Genomic DNA, 21,004 nt, shown 5'->3' on the forward strand with positions numbered 1-21,004 from the left:
CTACACTACTGTGCCTGCCCTTAAGTGACCAGGATAGAAAATGCTGTTATTAATTATGAAATCCAGTCTCATTGTGACACGTGTTTTCTCATGGTATCACTGTAGTAACGATTTGGCAATAACTAGTACTTATTTTGCATTGATTGCATTTAGTGTGCCTTTAAAACTATTAAAGGATATTTGTTGTCACTCCTGAGTCTGGAAATAGTGATGAAATATTAACATTCTGGGGCTATTCAATCAGTACAATATTTAAGCAGTATCCAACCCAGCTCCATTACAAGAACAACTGTGTCATGTATGTGCTACATTTTATTGTCCATGGGTTGTTGATTGTCCACACAATGTTGCAGGCAAATCATGATGTTAATCAGTGATCAACACTGCTCTGGCACTGTACAACAAAACTTTAATGTTGCACAGCTGAAGGACCATCCCACACCAATGTAATTTAAAGAGATCATCAAAGGCCTACATGTCAGTTGCTGATTGGTTTTTTCAGGCTGATGTACAATTCAGCAAGTTTTTTATTCTTCTATAATTGTTTCAAGTTGCAGTCAGGGAGCAATGTGACTGTGCCAAATGATTTTGTTCTAACGTCAAGGCTTCTGCACCAGCCAATTGTTCCCAAACATGGATTCATTGGTAGACATTGCAATGTAGAGAAAGTAAATGGAAAAGGAGGAAGTGCTGGAGGGATAAAGGCTCTCATCAGGAGTCCATATTCACCCTGGGAATTCAGAGCTATTTTCCTACCTGAACCTTGGCAAAGGACAATATGAGAGAAAGGTGCTGATGCTTTGGTTGCAATCTCAGAACAGGGCAAGAATTGTTTTGCCAATGACCTTTAATGGGTCTAGCTTAGCTTGTCATGAGCTAAAGACATTTGTAACAGCTTGCAGTTTTCTGTTCCCATTGTATAAGGGAGATTAATAAAGTATTATATTCTAAGAGAACAAGTAAACCTCTTATCTTCTGTCAATGAATGGTAAGCAGAGATAACACATAGCTTTTCTAGAATGGTACAGGATGCCATTGACTGCATGCGCTTGGCTTTGGAAGTGTTTCTGTGTGCTTGCTCTGCCCTGTTACTGAAAGATGTTGAAGAGTCTGCACTGAATTCTGAAGCTGCCCAGTCAGGACTCCCAATGTCAGCAGAGTGTCTTGTTAAGTCGGGAGAAAAGTAACAAACGAGGTTGATGCACTCCTTGTCTGTGTGAGACTCTTCCATGCTGGTCGTAGTGTGAATTTTTGGGATCAAATTAAATCAATGAAAATAGAAATGTGTGGTGCAGGAATAGTGATATCACTGTGGGTGTGTGGACTCTAGGAAATAGTTGTGTTCGAATGTAGATTGCACACACAAGTGCACTGCCTAATTTTATGACTGGTGTGAGTTCACCCAGAAATGATCACTTGTGATACTTTGAATAAGATTGTATTTTGCATGCATTAGCCACTAAAAATTGGCTACTATGCAACCCAGTTTTGGACACATATATCCAGTTCTCCCAATGCCTCAGCAAATTTGGTCTATAAGTTGGTTAATTCATAAAGATCAGAAAGGACCTGCGCTCACTGCTAAATCTATACTGTGTTAGCTGATCTCAGCCAGGCCAGTGGTGTTGAACCGAGCATGTTAAAATCTGACTGTCCTTCCTTATCAGTCTTTGGCCAAAGATCTTGCTAACTTGCTGTGGGAACTCAAACCCAAATAAGGAATGCACAGTGTTGCAGCTAGTAGAGCCACTGCCTCACAATGCCAGTAACCTGGGTTCAATCCAGAGCTGTTTGTATGGGGTTTGCATGTTCTCCCTGCAATGCACATGTTTCCCTTGGGTGTTGAGGTTTCTTTCCACATCCCAAAGATGTGGAGGTTGGTAAGTTAATTGGCCACTGTAAATTGCCACTAGTGTGTGGGTGAGTGGCGGAATCTGGGAGAGTTGATGAGAATGTGAGAGAATGAAGTAGGATTAGTGTAAATGGAACTTGGTGGTTGGTGTGGACTCTGGACTGAAGAGCCTATTTTCATGCTCGGTGAATTTATGACATGAACGATGCCAACAATACCAGAAGGTGAATAGCTCCCATGGAAATGTCTCCTAGCAAAGGAAGCAATACTTTTAAAAGAGAATGGGGATGATATTTTATAGGATGTATAAATGTACATCAGTGAATTAAAATAAAGACCAGCTGATCCATTGGTTCTGCCAAGTGTCATACCCAGACACTTCCTATATCATCGTTACTCAGTGCCCATGAGATCCTCTTGGAGAAATGAAGCTTAATAAGAAAACTCGTAGAAATTCCTCTCTGATTCTCTCAGACAATCAGAGATCGCTCAGGAAAACAAATGTAATGAATTTCTAATTCATTACATTTTGACACTATTTTCTTATGAAAGTACCGGCCTCTTAATTCAGAGTTAGACAATTGTTCTCTACTTCAATGCACCCTTCGTTGAAAAGGGACGTCTTTTTAAAACCTAATTCTCAGAAGTGAAAGAATGGCTTTTTGCACTACGCAATACTAATAGTGGAAGATGGCCTGAAACTGGATTATCTATCAGGATTGGTTTGCCATGATACTCACTGTTAGAGTGACTTTAAGTTTTGTTCCCAGATTGCAAAAGCTATGATGAAACCTAGTTCAGACCCATTATGGATCCTTCACATTTGATTGTAATAAACTGAAACCTATATTAGATGGTCTTTAAGGTATAGATGCACATAATCTGATTGGTCCTGAATATTCAAATGACCTGATTGATTCTCTTCCTGTCAACATCATTGTCTTCTGTACATCTAATAAAGTAAGACTATGTTGTTTTCTGTGATGCTATTGCAGGTTTGATGTGTATGGTGTTCATCCAGACAAAAAGAAGCAAGGTTCTTACACTGAATTGCCTTATGATAGGAGGGCAACTGGGGAACGGGTGAGTTAAAGGGGATATTATAATTGGGTTATTAGTCAGGAGAGAGGTAGAAGCACATATGGTTGGATATTCAATCAGCACACCTAAATAATCAATTATTTTGCACATTTCATTAATAGGTAACTTTTATATCTTGGCAGTGTTTTGTAAAGAGAAAGCAGAGCAAAGGTACTTACCAACAAGGCCAAAGGGGAAAATCAGAGTTTTGTTCAAATAGAACCTGATGGCCTGTTGCACTGTGACAAACATTGTAAGGAGACGAGTGGATTAACAGCATTTGTCAGTATATTCAGTGAGGCCCTTAAAAAGAAATAACATTTTGCAAAAGGAAATTAAGAAAAACACTCAATTATTTTTGAGATCTTACAGCTCATAATAGAATTCCTTCACCTCTCTCACAAGATGAGGGCATCACTAACTTTATTGCCCATCCATCTTTGCCCCTGAGAAGGTGGTGGTAGAACAATTCACTGGGAGGTGAATTCAACAGGTATTATTGCACTACTCTTCACTGCAAGTAGCACTGCAGAAACAGCTATAAATCAGGACATGAAAGGAGGAATCTGGGAAAATTACAATTATCAGGAATGTGGGTTGAGTAAGTTGTTGGTGTTATGGGTGATAGTTCTTCGATTCCTAATGGGTTCTTAAAAGAATTGACTGATGAGATCACTGATCTGTTAGTTTTAATTTTCCAGAATTCCCTAAATTTGGGAAGGTTCCTTGAGATTGGAATGTTGCAAATGAATACAAAATTGGGAGAGACAGAAAGCAGGAAAGTACGGGCCAATTAACTTAATGTGGCATATGGAAAATATTAAAGCCTATTTTTAAAAACAATATAACAGGACACTTAGAAAACTTTAAGGTAATTAGGCAAAGTCAATGCAAAAGGGGAATCGTGTTTGACCAATTTATTGGAGTTCTTTTGAGAGGTAATGTGTTGTGGATAAATAGAACTAGTGGATCTACTTGGATCTCCTGCTGCACCAAAGGTTAATATGGAAAATGAAAGCTCTTTGTGTAGGAAGTAAAATATCAGTGTGAGGTGGATATTATTTCCTCTCAGCCAGCCAGAGTACAAACATAACTGAGTCTTTTTTTCTGGTTGGCAAGATGTAACAAGTGATGTGGTATCTGGTTACCAAATTGCTGATAACACAAACATAGTTAGGAAAGTGGATTGTGAAGTGGCTACAAAGGGAGATAGGTAGTTAAATGGAGATACAAAAGACACTGCAGTTGCTGGAAATCTGGAGCAACACACACAAAATGCTGGAGGAACTCTGCAGTCAGGCAGCATCTATTGGAGGGAAATGAACAGTTGATGTTTCGGGCTGAGACCTTTCATCAGGACTGGAAAGAAAGAGAACCAGGTAGTTAAGTGAGTGGGCAATGATCTAGCAGATGTGGGAAGATATGAAATTTCCATTTTGGTAGAATAAATGTTGAGAAGTTTCAGAGTTCTGAGATGCAAAGGGTTACAATCTGATCAACCATGATCTTATGACGTAGCAGAGCAGGCTTGAGGGGCTGAGTGGTTTACTCCTCCTAATTCGTACATTCTTGAACTACTGAGGTCCTTTCAGTGAAGCTAATCCCACAATGGTGTTGGGTAGGATTTGAACACAGCAATAATGAATGAATGGTGATTATGTTTCCAAGTCAGAATGGTGTGCAACTAGGAGAGGAAATTGCCAGTGATATCTTTCCTCTACACCTGCTGACCTCCACCCTATCGGTGGTGGAGACTGTAGGTTCGGGAATTCCTGTAGAAGAAACCTGTAGGTAGTAAAACCCATCAGCATGGACCAGTTGGGCCGAAGGGCCTGTTTCCGTGCTGTATAACTCTATGACTCCATATCAGTTACATCACAACTGATAATATCAGTAATTGCTTAAGTGAGTTGTTCATATTTTCAATTTTTATCTACCAAATGCTCTTTCAGTTCTTGTCTGAGATCATCGCTCATGCAACATCTTCTCACCATATTGCACGTGAACTTCTCACAGACTATTGACATTATAGAGCAACGGGGACAGCAAGGCTTTGGGATTAGATTTTTATTCTTAAAGCTGAAAGCTGGCACAATCACAATAGGCACCTTCTGCATTGTCAACTCCTGCCGTTCCTCAAAGAACCATTCCCTCCCTTTGGTCGTTACTTTCCAATTGCCATTCATTTTCTTCTTTGCTTCAATAGTGATTAAAGCCACTTAACATTTCTCTTTCCTGGTGCTGATCTCTTATATTTTCAACATATTTTGTTATATTTTAACTTTTTAATGTATTGTAACAGTATGTTTAACTCTCTTTATATCTCATGAGAAAGTCAACATTTGCACCAGTGTAAGATTTTCTAAGCCATTAATGTGAGTTGATGGGATAGTTTGCAGTTGGGTTTGTGTTAATATTTTTGTGCAAAGAACCAAGGTTTGCTTCTTACATTCAAAGATGTGGAGATTTAACTGAGTATTTTATATCATTTCCTCGAGCAAATCCACTGTTGGAAATTACTTCATGCCTCTATATCTTCTTTATTATTAAATCAAAGCAGAATATGCTGGAAATACTCAGCAGATCAGGCAGTACATCTGGAGAAAGAAACAGATTTGAAATTTTTTTTCTTCCCTATTCACATTTCCCACTGCAATTCGAGATTTGGGTTGCGTGAGTGGAAAGTCAAATTTAGATGTCCTGAAACCAGTTCTTTCAAATCTGCTCAGAAATATTTCCAAAACACCTGAAATGGAGACACATCTGTCCTTCAGCCAATCCCATCATGTATCACATAAAATAAATTACTTCCCTGACTGGCTGGATCCATATGTCATGTCACATAAAGTAGACTACTGACTGGCTGGATCCCCAGCACATAATACACAAAGCAGATCTCTGCACTGATTACCTGCAGTACACATTTTAATGAGGTTTTAAAAATGAGATGTGATTGCAAATGCTAGTGCAATGCAATTGGCCAAGATTTGGACCAAATCCCATTCTACATGCACTCTGTATTATGTGAAGGGATGAATCCGGGCAGTCTGTGTTGACTTGCTCTTAGATAATCCCCACCTAGTGGGAAGAGTGGCAGAGGTAATTCTGCCTAACATCACAGCCTCACACCACAGCCAAGATCAATCACACACTATATCTCCATCACATGTTAAAGCGCCAATAAATATTTTTTTAAGTTGCTAATGATTGAATTTCTTTCAGGAAAGAAGGTTAGGACCTGGATACTATGAAGTGGACACAGGAGACTTCAGTGCTAAGACTGTTGCCCAGAAAGCATCAGGGCCAGGCTGGGCAAGGGAATGTGAAGTGGAACGTTTTGCTCAAACACCACAGTTATTCTACAAAGAACAAAAACTAAGACAGAAGTTCTTGGTAAGTGATATTTTCATGGATTTTTCAACTGACTTTTGTTTATTCTGTTTTGAAATCAAGTAAGGGATAAGCACTAAACAAAAACTGGTGGTAGTTTTTCTGACTTTGAGTACTGGTTAAGGTTGAGATGATTACTTAAATTTAGTAAATGCAGAACAAATTCCAAATTATATGTTGTCTCTGTCTGTGTGTCGATATCCCACACTTGTTAAACTTGCCAGGGGAGTTCTGATATAGAACCCAGTTACTGGTGAATAAAATCAGAATCAGGTTTATTATCACTGACATATGTCGTGAAATTTATTGTTTTGCAGCAGCCGTACAGTGCAAGACATAAAATTTACTATAAGTTACAAACATAAATAAATAGTGCGAAAGATGAATAATGAGGTAGTGTTCATGGGTTCATGGACCGTTCAAAAATCTGATGGCAGAGGGGAAGAAGCTGTTCCTAAAATGTTGAGTGTGGGTCTTCAAGCTCCTCTACTTCCTCCCCTATGGTAGTAACATACAGAGGGCATGTCCCGGATGCTGAGGGTCCATCTAAGGAAGGAAATGGACAGTCGATGTTTCTGGTGAAGACCCTTCATCTGGACTGACCCAAAACGTCGACTGTCCATTTCCATCCAATGATGCTGCCTGACCCGTTGAGTTTCTCCAGCGTTTTGTGTGTTACTGGAGAAGAAAGAACTGTATTGAGAGATTACTGAAATGCTGGGGGTGCTAGCATGCCAAGTTATAAAACGTCAGATAACAAAACTTTCATTGTAATTAGAATTTAAGAAGAATGCCTCATCTCCAAGCTATGGGGGTTAAAGAGCAGAACAATGGAAGGTTGTATGGAGGCCCAGGGGTGGGAGTAGCTGGCAAAGCTGTGGCACTGGTGCAATCTTTAACCAGCATGTTTGGATCCCACTTTCCCTATGACGCAAGTTCCCACTTTAATATCTATAAAGTGGCAAAGGCTACTGGGATCATAGTTATAAAGTTATTGGAACAGCATCCAGCCTGGACTATGGTTTCTGATGCAGGAGTTTAAAACCCACCATGGTAGTTGGGCACTTTACATAATAAAAAAGAATTAATTGAGAAGTATTGGTAATGGAAACTATGAAACTACTGGATTGGTGCAAAAACCCATCAGGTTCACATCTGGTTTGATGCTTCAGACCCATCAATGTGTTTGTCTCTTAACTACCCCTCAGCTCAGGGGCAATTAGAAATGGACAGTAAATGCTGGCATTACCTGTGACATTCACTCATTGACATTTTATTAAAAACATTGACAATTTCCTGCTTTACCCTCTTTGTCACTTTCGTCTAATAGGCACATGGAATCTCGATGGTACAGCAAGTTAGAATTCCTAGTCTGGTGAGACCAGTCTGGTCTTGTCCCTTGATGACTAAATGAGTTTGGGCAGTTTCAAACCCCAAATCCATAGTGAATTTGATGTTACAATTAATTCAGAAAATCCCCTGTTTTCCATGGGTAGTGAGGTGGGGGAGAGGGGTGAAATGTGAAAGATATTTGTTTGTTTGTTGTTTCCTGAAAAAATTATGCAAGGAATATAGGAAGAAATATGGGAGAATGTCTTGTATCTGTACTATCACTGCTGTCTAGCTGGACATTACAATATATGGGGAGGCGACACAGGTATTTCTTCAGATATCATTCATTCTCTGATCCATTCAAAATTTCCCAGTCAGATATGCCTTTCTAAAGGTTGGGGAAATTAAAAATAAAACAGATTTAATCTGTGAAAGGCACAGGAATGTTTGCCAATTGCTCTGGAAGCAAAAATATGTGTATTCCTTTCGCCAGCTCAGCTCCTATTACCACTTATGAATAACTTGGAAATTTGAACATTTGGATTGAATGCTGCCTTAAGATAAGATGATCCGATTAAGGATAATGAAATTATCTAGTTTGTGAATGGAAGTCTGAAAACCTTGTCCATTTAAATGGGGATAGAATTCATTGTTTTATTTTTTAATTGCAGGAGATGGATCGTGGCCCAGGAAAATATGAGATCCCTCATTTTCTTGACTTACTGGCAAAGAAGAATGCTGGAAGCAGAGGTACTTTTGACACTGGAGAAGAACGATTTAAAAAACAAAAAAATGTAAGGGTTCATGGATTTCTATTTTTGAGCAATCTCTGTTGCGCATTTTCAAATTATTAAGTTAATTCAAGGGAATGGAATGAGAGATTTCCAGTGTTGACTGTGTTGTGGTACTATAAAGGATGGCTTTCATGATCAGTTCTATCGGTTCCCTGGACAACTTGCAGAAGGTTTCTTCCCATGGTTTTACATTGTAGGGTTACTCTAATTGTGTGACTATTCATATCAGTCTCGTGAAACCACCCTTCATATTGTCATTCCACAAGTCTCCTTGGATTGTCTGCAAAGGGTTTTAGATGGTCTGGCTAAGACTGTATTTAGTCAAAAATACAGTGACATGTATTGCACAACACTCCAAAAAGGTGGAACTTGCATTGTTCAATATTGGCAAAGAATGTGCTTATTATTAATATTTTAGACCATTATTTTAAATCTTTGTCAGCAAAGGTGTTAGCCCATTAGGCAGAGAAATTTCACTGTTAATTTATTTTAAACATAAAGATGAACCCTTATCAAATCAGAGCAGTGAAAGAGGTGTAGTTATTTTGACTGCTTTACTTTTCCAGATTGTTAGCCCGGGTCCCGGCTCGTATGGAAAAGGAGGAATCCCAACCGCACTGCTGGAGGAGAAAGCTAGGAAGTCTGCTGGGTTACGGGGACAGATGGATTCAAATAGTGCCAAGAGCCGATCTCTTGATGCAATAGTAAATGGGCCATTTTGTTGTATTCTTTAACAGACAATTTACTGATATTGCATCAGCCAAATTAGTTGGAGGTGGGTGGGATATCTGATTCACAGCAAACAGCCAATAATGTCAATCAATTCAGAAAACAGAATCTAATGAGTGTAGGATGTATAAACTACTAAAAAGCAAGCTAATTTCTGCAGAAAAATACAATCAGTGGAAGATAAATTTTACACATAACATTGAGCATAGCCACTGACAGAAATGTGGTCATTAAGCCTGATTAACAGGTGTATTATGCTATTTCCCCGTCCACCTTCACATCACTTAAAGCATCAAAAGCACTTGCATTTATATGATGTCTTTAGTTAAAAAAAAATTGCCTCATGTTGCTTCCCAATGCTTAGACATTCAGTTATAGGGATGAATTAAAAAAACACTCGAGACCATGCTTGAATTGATCTTGGCTCCTCAGACAGGACTTGTGTGTTGTAGAACCAGTCCAATATTCATTGTTTCATTTCCATTGAAATTAATGTAGTCATAAGAAGTGGAGAGGGGAGTAGATCATTTAGCTCTCTGAGCCTGCTCTGCCACCCAATCAGATAATGGCTGTTTCTATACCTTTGCCATTTTGCTGCCTAATCGTAATGCTGTTGATCTCTTTAGTGTGCAAAAGCCAGTTCATCTGACCCTTGATCATTCTAGGGACTGAGCTTTCAGAGCTCTTGAGGTTAGGAAATTCCAAAGATTGGAATGGTGGTGTAGCTATTTGCTGCCTCACAACTCCAGGGACCCAGATTTGATCCTCATCTTGGGATGCCTGTTCTCCCGGTGATGGTGTGGGTTTCCCATGCGTGTTCCAATTTCCTTCCATATTCCAAATATGCACTGTTAGATTAATTGGCAACGTTACCCTAGTGGAGGTAAGTGGCAAAAGAATCAAAGGGGAGTTGATGGGCATGTGAGAGAGAATAAGTTAGAAGGTTAAAGGGAAATAAGAAGGGGAATGGGACCAATGGGATTTCTCTGCTGGGATCAGGCATGGACCTGATGAGCTGAATGGCCTCCTGTGTCACAATAAGTAAAGAAGTTACTAACAGGGTACTGAGTCTCAGAGTGAAGAAATTTTCCCTCAGTCGTAAATGCGAATCCCTTTTCCTTAGACTATGCCCCAGACAGAGGAGGCTATGGTTCTTAGCACCTGCCCTACATATCCCGTTCAGTATCTGGTATAATCAATGTGCTCACCTCCCATTACTAACTTACAGCATATACAGTCCAAACAGTCCCCATATGGAAGTCCCTACCTCCTTGGGGTGGGGAACAAAACAGGTGGAATGTACAGTGAGTGGGAGTTCCACTGCCCCAGGTTAATACTTAGGCAGCAATGTTGAAATATGGTGGCACAGAACCTGTAAACTACAAAAAGAGAAATAAAGGACTGCAGATGCTGAAATATCTAGATAAAAAGCATTATGATGCTGGAGGAACTCAGCAGGCCAGGCAGCATCCGTGGAGAAAAGCAGGCTGTCAACATTTCAGGTCAGGACCCTTCTTCAGGACTGAAGATAGAAAAGGGGGAAGCCCAATATATAGGATGGAAAAGCAGAGCAGTGATAGGTGGACAAAAGACGGGAGGCAGAGTGGGCACAAGGTGGTGATAGGTAGATGCAGGTCAGAGATAGTGATAGGCAGGTGTGGGGGAGGAGGGGAGGAGGGGAGAGCAGATCCACCAGGGGATAGGTCAAAGATAAGTTTGTGAGTTCCTGTAAACTGGAAATACTGTTGACAATATTAACTGAAAATAATGATTGTATAACACTGAATACTGGAAATGCTCAGTTGGGTCAGGCAGTGTATAAGGAGAGGGAAGCAGAGGTAACATTTCAGGGTAATGACCATTCATCAATTATTGCAGATTTCCAGCTTTAGCAGTACTTTGTTTTTGGATTGTATAACATTCTCTTGTCTACTATTTTAAGTAGATGAGTACCTCAATTTAGAACTAGGATGGTGTGCAGAGGAATATCAAATAGGCACTTCAGTACTAACACTGCAGGTAACAATTTCTAAGCTACTCTCAATACTCCCTAAAAAATAATATCTTTTCTTTAGGGCTGTGACTTGGCACCAAATACCTACAATCTTAGAAGTGGCTTAGACCAATTATTGCAACGGGTGGTCAGTAAGCGTGGCCCCTATGATCTCTTTACAGCTGAAAGGGGCGATCGGATAAAAACAGGCCACTATGTCACGGTATGTACATGTAAGTCAGGCTTGGTTCAAAATCACTGGTTTTCCTTTCCTGTGATACCCTTCATTTAGTTCTCAGCCAAGGCCACACTGAAGACAGCTGTGAAATACTGATTGCATTACTGAGTCAAAACACTGAGGACTTAAATTCAATAGTGCCCAATTGCAGATGGGAAGTGGCTGGCCTCACAGAAGAGGCAGGCTTGAAAACAATCCTGAATATGTCCTCAGACATTAATTGGTGTAAATCAGGCAAGTGTAATCATGAGGAGCTGGCAAACAGCTCGGGCCTTTCGGGTGTTGGGAGTTATGACACTGGGGCAGCAGGTTAGAGAGAAACAAACAGTTGTGGGGAATAGTGGAAGTTGGGCCAGCAGCATTATGCAGAGGTAAGAGAAGCATCACTTCAAGACTGAACTATGATGTGTGCTGATTTTAGGCAGACATCTTACGAAAAAAGCTACTATAAAATTTAACAGCAGTCCAAGGACATGTGGAGATGGATCGGGGATCATATGCTAAATTTGATTTTTATTGCACCTATGTTATCCATTAAATGCACAAAACAATATGGTCCTTTTCCTTTTGTTGCTATAATGCAAGAATGAGCTTGTATTGGAGTATGCGGTGGTTTAACAAACACCACCAACCATTTCCTACTCCTTGATACTAGTTAGGCAGGCTCAGCATTGTCACTGGTAAAAACGAAATAAAATTCACAATTTTGTGGGTGAAGACACATTAGGAACAACTTGCACATTGTGCTCGCACTTTATGAAGTAGGCACTCCTCCCCTTAAAGGGTTTTGGATGGGGCCTATACCAGTTCCATTGCTGAGCCCAATTTAAATTGAACTTGTGAATTGCTAGCATGAAATCTGCTCCCCAGAGGCAACTTAACAATTCATGGGATGGACGGAGGGAGGGCTGAGGTCTGAGCAAGTTAATTCCTCCATAAAGGCATCCTTAAAATGTGTTTATATTTTCTGCAGTTATGACTAAATTAGGATTGAAATGAAATGATTTTGTTATATTTGCCAGGCAACTTGATATCCTGGGACTGTTTCCACCCTTATTATTTTCACTATTTTTTTAAACCTGAATGTCTTTGATAATTTGCACATATCACAATGTAAATTCTGAAAATGTATATCATTGTCAAGAGAATTATGGAAAATGTTCATAATTTCTGGCATACTCTGAGAAATACATTGGCTTGTTGCCCTAGTTAATGCTTTGCAGACTCAAACTTAAGGCTTGTAGAACAATTTTAAGTTTAATGTATGTCCAGCTACACAGGTTGAGAAATGAATCTCGCATGGATGCCCATTCAGGTAGAAAGGAAGTGTCCATTGTCTAAGTTTATTGTCATGGCCGTACACACCCAAGCTATAAATGCCATGAAAAGTAGCTTTTTGCAGCAGCAGCACAGTACGTTACAAACATGATGAACATAAATTCGTTAACATGAATTATACATACCTTGGACGACACAATTTTAAAAAAACATTACTGCAAGTTGAGGGAAATATAGTCAGAGGTAAAATTGGTGTCTTTCAAGTCGGTTCAAGAACCTGATGTCCGTAGGGAAGAAGCTGTTGTTGAACCTTGAGGTGTGGGTCTTCAAGCTCCTGTATCTCCTGCCTGATGGCAGCAATGAGAAGAGGGCATGGCCCGGATGGTGATATTGATACAGTAGGAAAAATCCGGAATAAATGAGTGAAAGAAACTTGTGCTTGTTTCCTGTTCTAGGACCCACTGAACCTCAGCCCTGGAATGTATAACATCAAATCATTTACTGATGACCTTCAGAATGCAGAGAAGAAAAATCACGGGAAATTCAGGACAGCTAAACAGTACCCATTTCCCCCAGTGGAGAGAATATATTACAGCACAGCAAATCTGTTTCAGCAACCAGCAGTTAGTTTCAGGGGCTTCTACTCTAGTACACTTTCTTAAAGACAATTGACAATTCTTCTGCTGTAATTGTATTAACGCTTTTCTGATAATTTTGTTCTGTTTGACTCAACAGGGTAACTCTGACTTTTATGATGTGAAGCAACTTCCCAAACCAGAAAATCAAAATCCACCTCCCTTTTTGTCATCCACCAGCCAGGCTGGCCACATACCTGTGAAAATCCTCACCTTTAACCCTGTAAGTGTGAAATAAATGCAGCATTGCAGCTGTCTCACCCGCTCACTTCAATATGCAGAGACCTTCTATTTCTCATTCAATTCTATTGTTTTGAGCAAACTCAGATACCCAAGGAGTTAGAGTCTGTAGCCCCACAGTTTGCAGAAGAGTTAATTGCCTAGAAATTCACTCCTGGATGTTACCATTAATCATGCTATATAATTGCATTAGTTCTTTACACTCTTCTTCCAAAACTGATTCCTCTGAAACTTGTTGAACAAATTTCAGACATTACAAAATATTTAGTACATTTAGTCCTATTGCCTAAGCTTGAAGTTCTGGGAAGTCTTTTTTTAGGACTTGCACAATGTTAAATCACTGATATTTGCTGGATTTCTTGTGTATCCCATCAGGGCTGTTGTATTATCTTGCTTGAGATGGGCTCAGACACTGAACTGTCTAGATTTAGTTGGAGAACAAGTCTAGTCTGTTGAAAAACAAAACGTGCAGATGTCTAAAAGGCCCAAGCCTAAAAACTTCATTATGTGGTGCGCCTTTTATGAGCACCACATGATATAATGTTAAAGCAAAGGTGTTATTCTAGAAAACAGGGTGTTTACTGCATGGATTGCAGTTTCTATTACATCTGTTCTGGATTGCTAATGCACTGAGATGTACAATGTCATCCAGTGGTTCTGTAATGCATGCCTAGTTGCAATTGACATAACTTTTTTCACTGCTTCGGAGACTTGTGCAGAATGAGGCTTTCAAAGCTCGAGAGACCAATCTGTTCACCCTGAACAGGACTTAGAACATGGTGTCAAGCAATAGAAGCTCACTTCAGGTGAGTGGGCTTTGGTACGTACTTGGCCCTTGACACCAGGCCCCAACCTCGCCCTGCTTGCACCCTGAGTCATAACCTCTCCACAAGGAGCCCAGACTTTTGGCTGAAAGGTGTGACTTTTGCAATGCTTGTCGGCCTATGCTAACCTGTGATGCAGCTCTCCAGTTTTAAGTACCCTGTTGCTAGTGGGAACAATTCTGCCAGTGCAACTGGGTTGGGGGCATCTTTGTCGAATCCAGTGCTGAATGGTTTAACCGTAACCAGTTTTATTCTAATTTCTTTTTAACAGTGATACAAGTCAGTGTCTTGCTGGGTCATTTCACCCACATCACAGTAAGCATGGAAACTACAAATAGGCCAGGTGTGGTATTGATGGTGAAAATCATCCCCTAAAGGCCATTTGTGAACCATAAGGGGTTTAATGACAAGCTACTCGTTTGATAGTCATGGCATTTTATTTTGGACATGCTCTGATGGAATTTGAATTTGCACCCCCCTACCTTTAGACCTCTGGATTAGTAATCCCATGCTTCTCTACTCTCAAAATGGGTCAAGCAATCCACAGTGAGTGTCATTCATGTCACCCAAGGTACTATCAGTGGGGATATGTAACATTGTCAACTTTAACATTGTGGTAATGTTAAGAACCAAATTTATGATTAAAAAGAATGACACATTTCATTTAAATATCTGATTTACAGTCTGGGATTTGTTAAAATAGGCAAGAATGGATTTTTTTTGATCTACCAATGATCGCATTTTGTTGCAGAACAATGTCGGTGTTGGTCGCTATGACCCCACGAAATATGATCCAAGACCAGTGAATACTTATAAGTCATGTTTCAAGTCCAAAACACAGCGATCTCTGGACAACTTGGAAAGGAACAAGTACATGGAGTAAGTTTGTGTACTTCAGCTTCATTTATGTACGGTATCTGGCTTCTGATCTTGGTTATTTGACTCCTAAATCAGGTTAAAATTTGCACTCTTAAGATCACTGCTTGCAAGAATGCTACATCATAGAGCACAGAAAGAAGACTCTGGCCCGCCAAATCCACACTGACAATCAAACATACTTTCGAGTTCCATTTTATTATCCTTATATTGATCTCAATCTTTGCACCCCCCCCCACCAATTCTATTACTCACCTACCCACCATAAGCAATTTACAGTGGGTAGTTAACCTACCCACTCAGAAGTATTTGGGATGTAGAATGAAACTGGAGCATCTGGTGAAAACTTGGTGGTTACACGGAGAATTTACAAACTCCACATATACAGCACCAGAAGTTAAGATTGAACTGGAATCGTAAGGCAACAGTTCTGAGCTGCACTACTGTGCTCCCCAGAAAATATACACAACAGAACACTGGATAAATGATGAGAATCTGATCAAGTGTTGCCTCTTGTAGCTTCCTTGCTGCTCTGCACAAGAAGCAATCAACCTTTGTCTTCCCAAAAGAGTAGCAATTTGCTGATTTGTGTTTGGAAATGTCCCATTAATAATTTTGCTTTCTTACTATTAACAATCTTTGACCTGCTGAAACAGGATCTTTTTGTAATCTTGAATCACTGTTGTGTCTTTATCCCTAAGCTATTTTTACCTTTTCATCGCCCCCCCCCTCCCTACCCCAGGGAACGCCTGAGAACTAAAACAGTCCAGTCAGATCCAGATGATCCAAACTGAACAAGATTTTTATCTGACCCGTTCTCTAAGAATGAAATAAAGGAGTCAGAAACTCAAGGCATACATAATTTGATCTATTGTTCCTTAATATAATTAATACAAGGTAAGGCTTTGGTAATTACATTTATTATTTATGCTAGTTTCTCCCCTCTTGTTGCGGTACAGATCATGCCTCAAGCAAGAGTTCTTCATGTATGAATTGAGATGGAGTATGAGAGATAAGGTTTCTTTATTAGTCACATGTCCATCGAAACACACAGTGAAATGCATCTTTTGTGTAGAGTGTTCTGGGGGCAGCCCACAAGCGTTGCCATGCTTCCAGCACCAACATAGCATGCCCACAACTTCCTAACCTGCACATCTTTGGAATGTGGGATTAAATCAGAGCACCTGGAGGAAACCCACGCAGACACGAGGAGAACATACAAGCTCCCCTTGCAGATAGCGGCCGGAATTGAACCCAGGTCACTGGCGTTGTAATAGCATTGTGCTAACTGCCACACTACTGTGCCTACCGTGATAGATCTTATCTTCATATGAAGATCAGTTGTTCAGCAGTACTCTTACCTTGCAGCCAAAATCTTGGCTACAAGAGTCCCTCTAATCTCTAAACATATAATCCAGGCTATTATCACTGCCAGACTTTCTTGGTTAAGCATCTTGGAAAGAGTTTTCTAAGTTTTTATTCCTCGGTTGCCATTCAGATACGGGGTCAATTATTTCATTGACTGTATTTCTCAAACTGCAGAGTCCTAGAATCCAACAGAATGCAAAAGGGCCCTGCGGATCCAGCACTTGCCCTGTTGTTGTCTTTACCATGGCATTTCAAGAGCTCATTTAACACCCCTCATACAATGTATTCCAGCTTTCAGTTTGTGTTTGTGTGGGGAAAACATTTTTCCTCCAATCACTTGTAAATCTCCTACACCTCTCCCCTAAACCTATGCTTAGACATCTCTACTAAAGGGAATTTTCCTCCACCATCTATTTCTGCCCCTCAATTTTGTATACCTCAGGTTCACTCCGTCAGTCTCCTCCACTACAAAGGAAACAAACCCAGCCTTTTGTATCTCTCCTCATAGCTGAAACCCTCCATGCCAGGTAAGATATTGATGAGTATGCTTGACACCCTCTCCCATACAATCACATCCTTATGGTATGGTGACCATAAATGCACACTCTACTCCAGCTGTGGCCTACCATACGTTTTATATACTTCTACCATAACCTACTTCCACTCATCCCTCCCCACTGATGACCCTCCCGGCACTTATCCCTGCAACTGCACCAAGTGCTACACCTGTCCCTACACCACCTCCCTCACCACCATTCAGGGTCCTAGACAGCCCTTCCAGGTGAGGCAGCGCTTCACCTGTGAATCCGAGGGTGTCATTTATTGCATCCAGTGCTCCCGGTGTGGCCTCCTGTACATCGGTGAGACTCGACGCACATTGGGTGACTGCTTCATCGAGCACCTTTGCTCCATCTGCCACAAAAGCAAGGATCTCCCAGTGGCCAGCCACTTCAATTCCACATCCCAGTCCCACACTGACGTGTCTATCCACGGCCTCCTCTACTGCCACATTGAGGCCAGATGCAGGTTGGAGGAACAACACTTCATATTCCGCCCGGGGAGTCTCCAACCTGACAGCCTCAACATCGATTTCTCTAACTTCTGGTAACTTTCCACCCCCCCCCCCCACCTCATTCCCATGGCCCGCTCACTCCTTCTCTTTCTCCTTCTCCTGCCCTCATGACCTGCCCATCTATTCCCCACCTCCATCCTTTATTCCATGGTCCACTGCCCTCTCCTACCGGATTCCTTCTTCAGTCCTTTGCCTCTTCTACCTATCACCTCTCAGCTTCTTACATCTTCCCTCTCTCACCCGGACTCACCTATCACCTGCCAGCCTGTGCTTCTCCCCCTCCCCCGACCTTCTTATTTCTGGCTTCTGCCCTCTTTCTTTCTGGTCCTGATGAAGGGTCTCAGCCCAAAACATCAACTGTTTATTTCCATCCATAGATGCTGCCTGACCTGCTGAGTTCCTCCAGCATTTGTGTGTTGCTCCAGATTTCCGGCATCTGCAGTCTCTCATGTCTACTGTTATAATCTAACCAGTTTGCTTTTTTAAACCATTGTAACTACTGTGCTACCACCTTCAGGCATATTTGGCCCTGCCCACCAAGGTCTTTCTGTTCCTCAATACTCCACCATTCATTGTCCATATCCTAATCCTCAGTTATACAAGCACCTCGCTTTTATTCCATCTGTTATTTCTTTGCCCATCTTGTCAACTGCACAGTATTATGTAGCAGAAGACACTGCACTCTTAACTATCCATAACTGTTGCAAGTAAACTGGTAACATAACAGACATTTAATTAGCTGAAATGGTTTGCAATGTTGCAACATGAAAAATTGGTCACTGCTGAGGCCTTCCTTGCTGTGTCATTAGTGATTCTTGGGCCAAGTAACCTGCTGATCCCACCTCCTCTTCTAGTAAAGCCTCTGGCACCTAATATTCCCAGAATCACATCCCCATACTAACCATATCTGGGTTTGCTGAGATCAGACATGATTTGGCCTTTGCAGACTGGTACTTGTAAGCCCTTTTCTGAAAAGCACTATTACAAGGTAAGTTCCTACATTTCTGGAATCCAGTCTAGTTACTTCATAAACCCAGAACATTATTTTCTCTTAACCCATTTCAGCCTGGGTCCAGATTTTGAACACAATTCTTTAATGGAGGGGAAAGGATGATTTTTTTTTAAAAAAGGTATCTTCAAACAGATTATCCTTCCATAGTTACAATATTTTTACACTGGGAAATCTAAAGTGTAACATCATTATTATCACTACAGTGTCTCAGAATTAATCAATAATTAACTTTGGAGCAAAAAGTAGGAAATAAACTATTGTTCACCAGTTTTAAATTACAGAAAAAACCTCCATTACTCTCCTCATCCTATTATCAAGCCACTTTTGGATTGAATGCACTCCAACCTTTTGGACCAGTTTCCCATGCAAGAGCTTATTTGAAATCCACACAGGATACATTCTGCCCTCATCAATACATGTTAGGTTCACTTTGAAAAATTCAATCAAATTGATCAGACAGGATCTTCCCCCTAACAAAGTCAAGCCATCTTTGATTAATCTTGTCCCTCAGAACTTTTCCCCCCAATCGCTTCCTTACCACTGATGTTAGACTCACAAGTCTGTAATTGTCTGGCTTATCCCCGAAGCCCTTTTTGAATAAAGGTTCCAAATTTACTGTTCTGCAGTCTGTTACGAACCAGCAACAAAAGAAACACGCTGAGTCATGTATAAGTGTTAAAAGCTACTTTATTAATAACTACTTATGATAATGAGAAAAATAAAAGTAAAAATGTTAGAATGTTAGAAGTAAAAATGTTAAACCTTAAACATTAACCCCAAAAACTAAACTCGTAGCGTGTGTGGCAAATTCCCAAACTCCACATCCAGGAATGGTTCTTAAAGTTCAGTTCAGCAAGCCGTAAGGTGAAACGTGAGCAAAGGCTTCTTCAACAACCACCGTTGACTGAAGACAAAACGTAGAGAGAAAATACAGAGTAATTAAGAAATCCAAATGTTCCACTTTGGAACCCACATGACACCTCAGTGTTTACTCAGCAGTGGCCACTCCACCGCATCTTCCTCACCCCGAAAGGCTCTCGAATCGTGGCCGGCCACACAAATACCTGTTTCCCTCTACAGGTTAACGACAAAGTGGACTCCACCAGATTACTCCAAAAATCCATACGTGGATTGTAGTGACAGGTACCATTACTGTTTCTCATCCATCGATAGAGACTAGCAGGCTGCTGTCTCTCTCTCTCCTCTGACTGACTCTGACTGTCCGCTTCACCAACGTCATTACATCCTTATCTTCTGTTGTCGTAACCATGCCACATACACACACACACACACACACACACACACAACTCTAGCTTAAGGGGACATTCACCAATAGTAACCTAGTCTGTAACAAGTCAACTGGCACATCATCTCTGGTCAGCAAAGATTTAGAAAAAAATCTGTAAAAGTCCCCCAGCAATCTCTTCCTTTTTAAATAATGTTTGAGAATTTCAGCATCCCTCTCCTTGAATTTTCCAACTACAACATCCTTCTCAGTGAATACTGGTCAGAAGTATTAGTCATTAAAAATTCCATCACATATCATTTCTACCATGAAGAAAGATCTTTGTAAAGCAGTATGTGCACAGTTTAAAAATAAAGAAGTCACCCATTTAAAACAGACAAAGAATTATTTTTTTCCTTTGGTAAGGAGTCTTTGAAACAATGGGGGTGGAAGATGAGTATCTTTGAATATTTGTAAAGCAGAGGTAGATAAATTCTTGATAAACAGGGGTGTGAAGAGTTTCTAGACTGGGCAGGAATGCAAAGTTGGGATTACAATCAGATCAGTTGTGATCGCATAGAATGGAAGAGCCTACTCCAACTCAGTTTGTATGTGCTTAAAACACAAGTAGGTAGTGCCGGTTGTTTAAAGACTCTCAATTGAATTTATTGACAGATTATCTATACAGTATGCATTTATGCAGAGATTAAGAACAGCGGTACACAGGCCATTCAGCCATTCTCTGCAGACTGTTTCATGCCCCAGCTCTCTCTGGCCTGCAATTACATAGAACATAACAGCACAGCCTACGACGTTGTGCCAACAATTTATCCTGCTCTTAGCTCTATCTAACCCTTCCCTCCCACATAGGCACATGAATGATAGAAAAATGGAGGCTAAGAGTCTCTAATGTCCCTAATGTATCTGCCTCTACCTGCAGTGCATTCCACGCACCCACCACTGTGTAGCAAAACTTACCTCTGACATCCCCCTTATATCTTCCTCCAATCACCTTAAAATGATGCCCCTTCACATTAGCTATTTTTGCCCTGGGAAAAAGTCTCTG

General features: G+C 40.6%; 1 protein-coding gene across 1 annotated transcript; it reads left to right on the forward strand.

Annotated features, from left to right (window-relative positions):
• Positions 1–1,019: 1,019 nt before the first annotated feature.
• Positions 1,020–15,268, forward strand: LOC127567686 (lymphocyte expansion molecule-like). Its single transcript, XM_052010625.1, has 9 exons — positions 1,020–1,183; positions 2,848–2,935; positions 6,155–6,325; positions 8,326–8,448; positions 9,015–9,152; positions 11,253–11,393; positions 13,142–13,309; positions 13,422–13,544; positions 15,137–15,268. The coding sequence occupies exons 1-9, from the start codon at positions 1,020–1,022 to the stop codon at positions 15,266–15,268; spliced, it is 1,248 nt and encodes a 415-aa protein (XP_051866585.1).
• The last annotated feature ends 5,736 nt before the right edge of the window (positions 15,269–21,004 follow it).

Source organism: Pristis pectinata, chromosome 3, assembly GCF_009764475.1.
Source record: "Pristis pectinata isolate sPriPec2 chromosome 3, sPriPec2.1.pri, whole genome shotgun sequence".
Taxonomy (NCBI): domain Eukaryota; kingdom Metazoa; phylum Chordata; class Chondrichthyes; order Rhinopristiformes; family Pristidae; genus Pristis; species Pristis pectinata.

Coding starts and splice junctions, on each gene's coding strand:
- LOC127567686 (XM_052010625.1), top strand. CDS start 1,020: ATGGTACAGGATGCCATTGACTGCATGCGCTTGGCTTTGGAAGTGTTT. Junction 1,184..2,847: donor CTTGTTAAGTCGGGAGAAAA/GTAACAAACGAG, acceptor ATGCTATTGCAG/GTTTGATGTGTATGGTGTTC. Junction 9,153..11,252: donor GCCGATCTCTTGATGCAATA/GTAAATGGGCCA, acceptor TCTTTTCTTTAG/GGCTGTGACTTGGCACCAAA.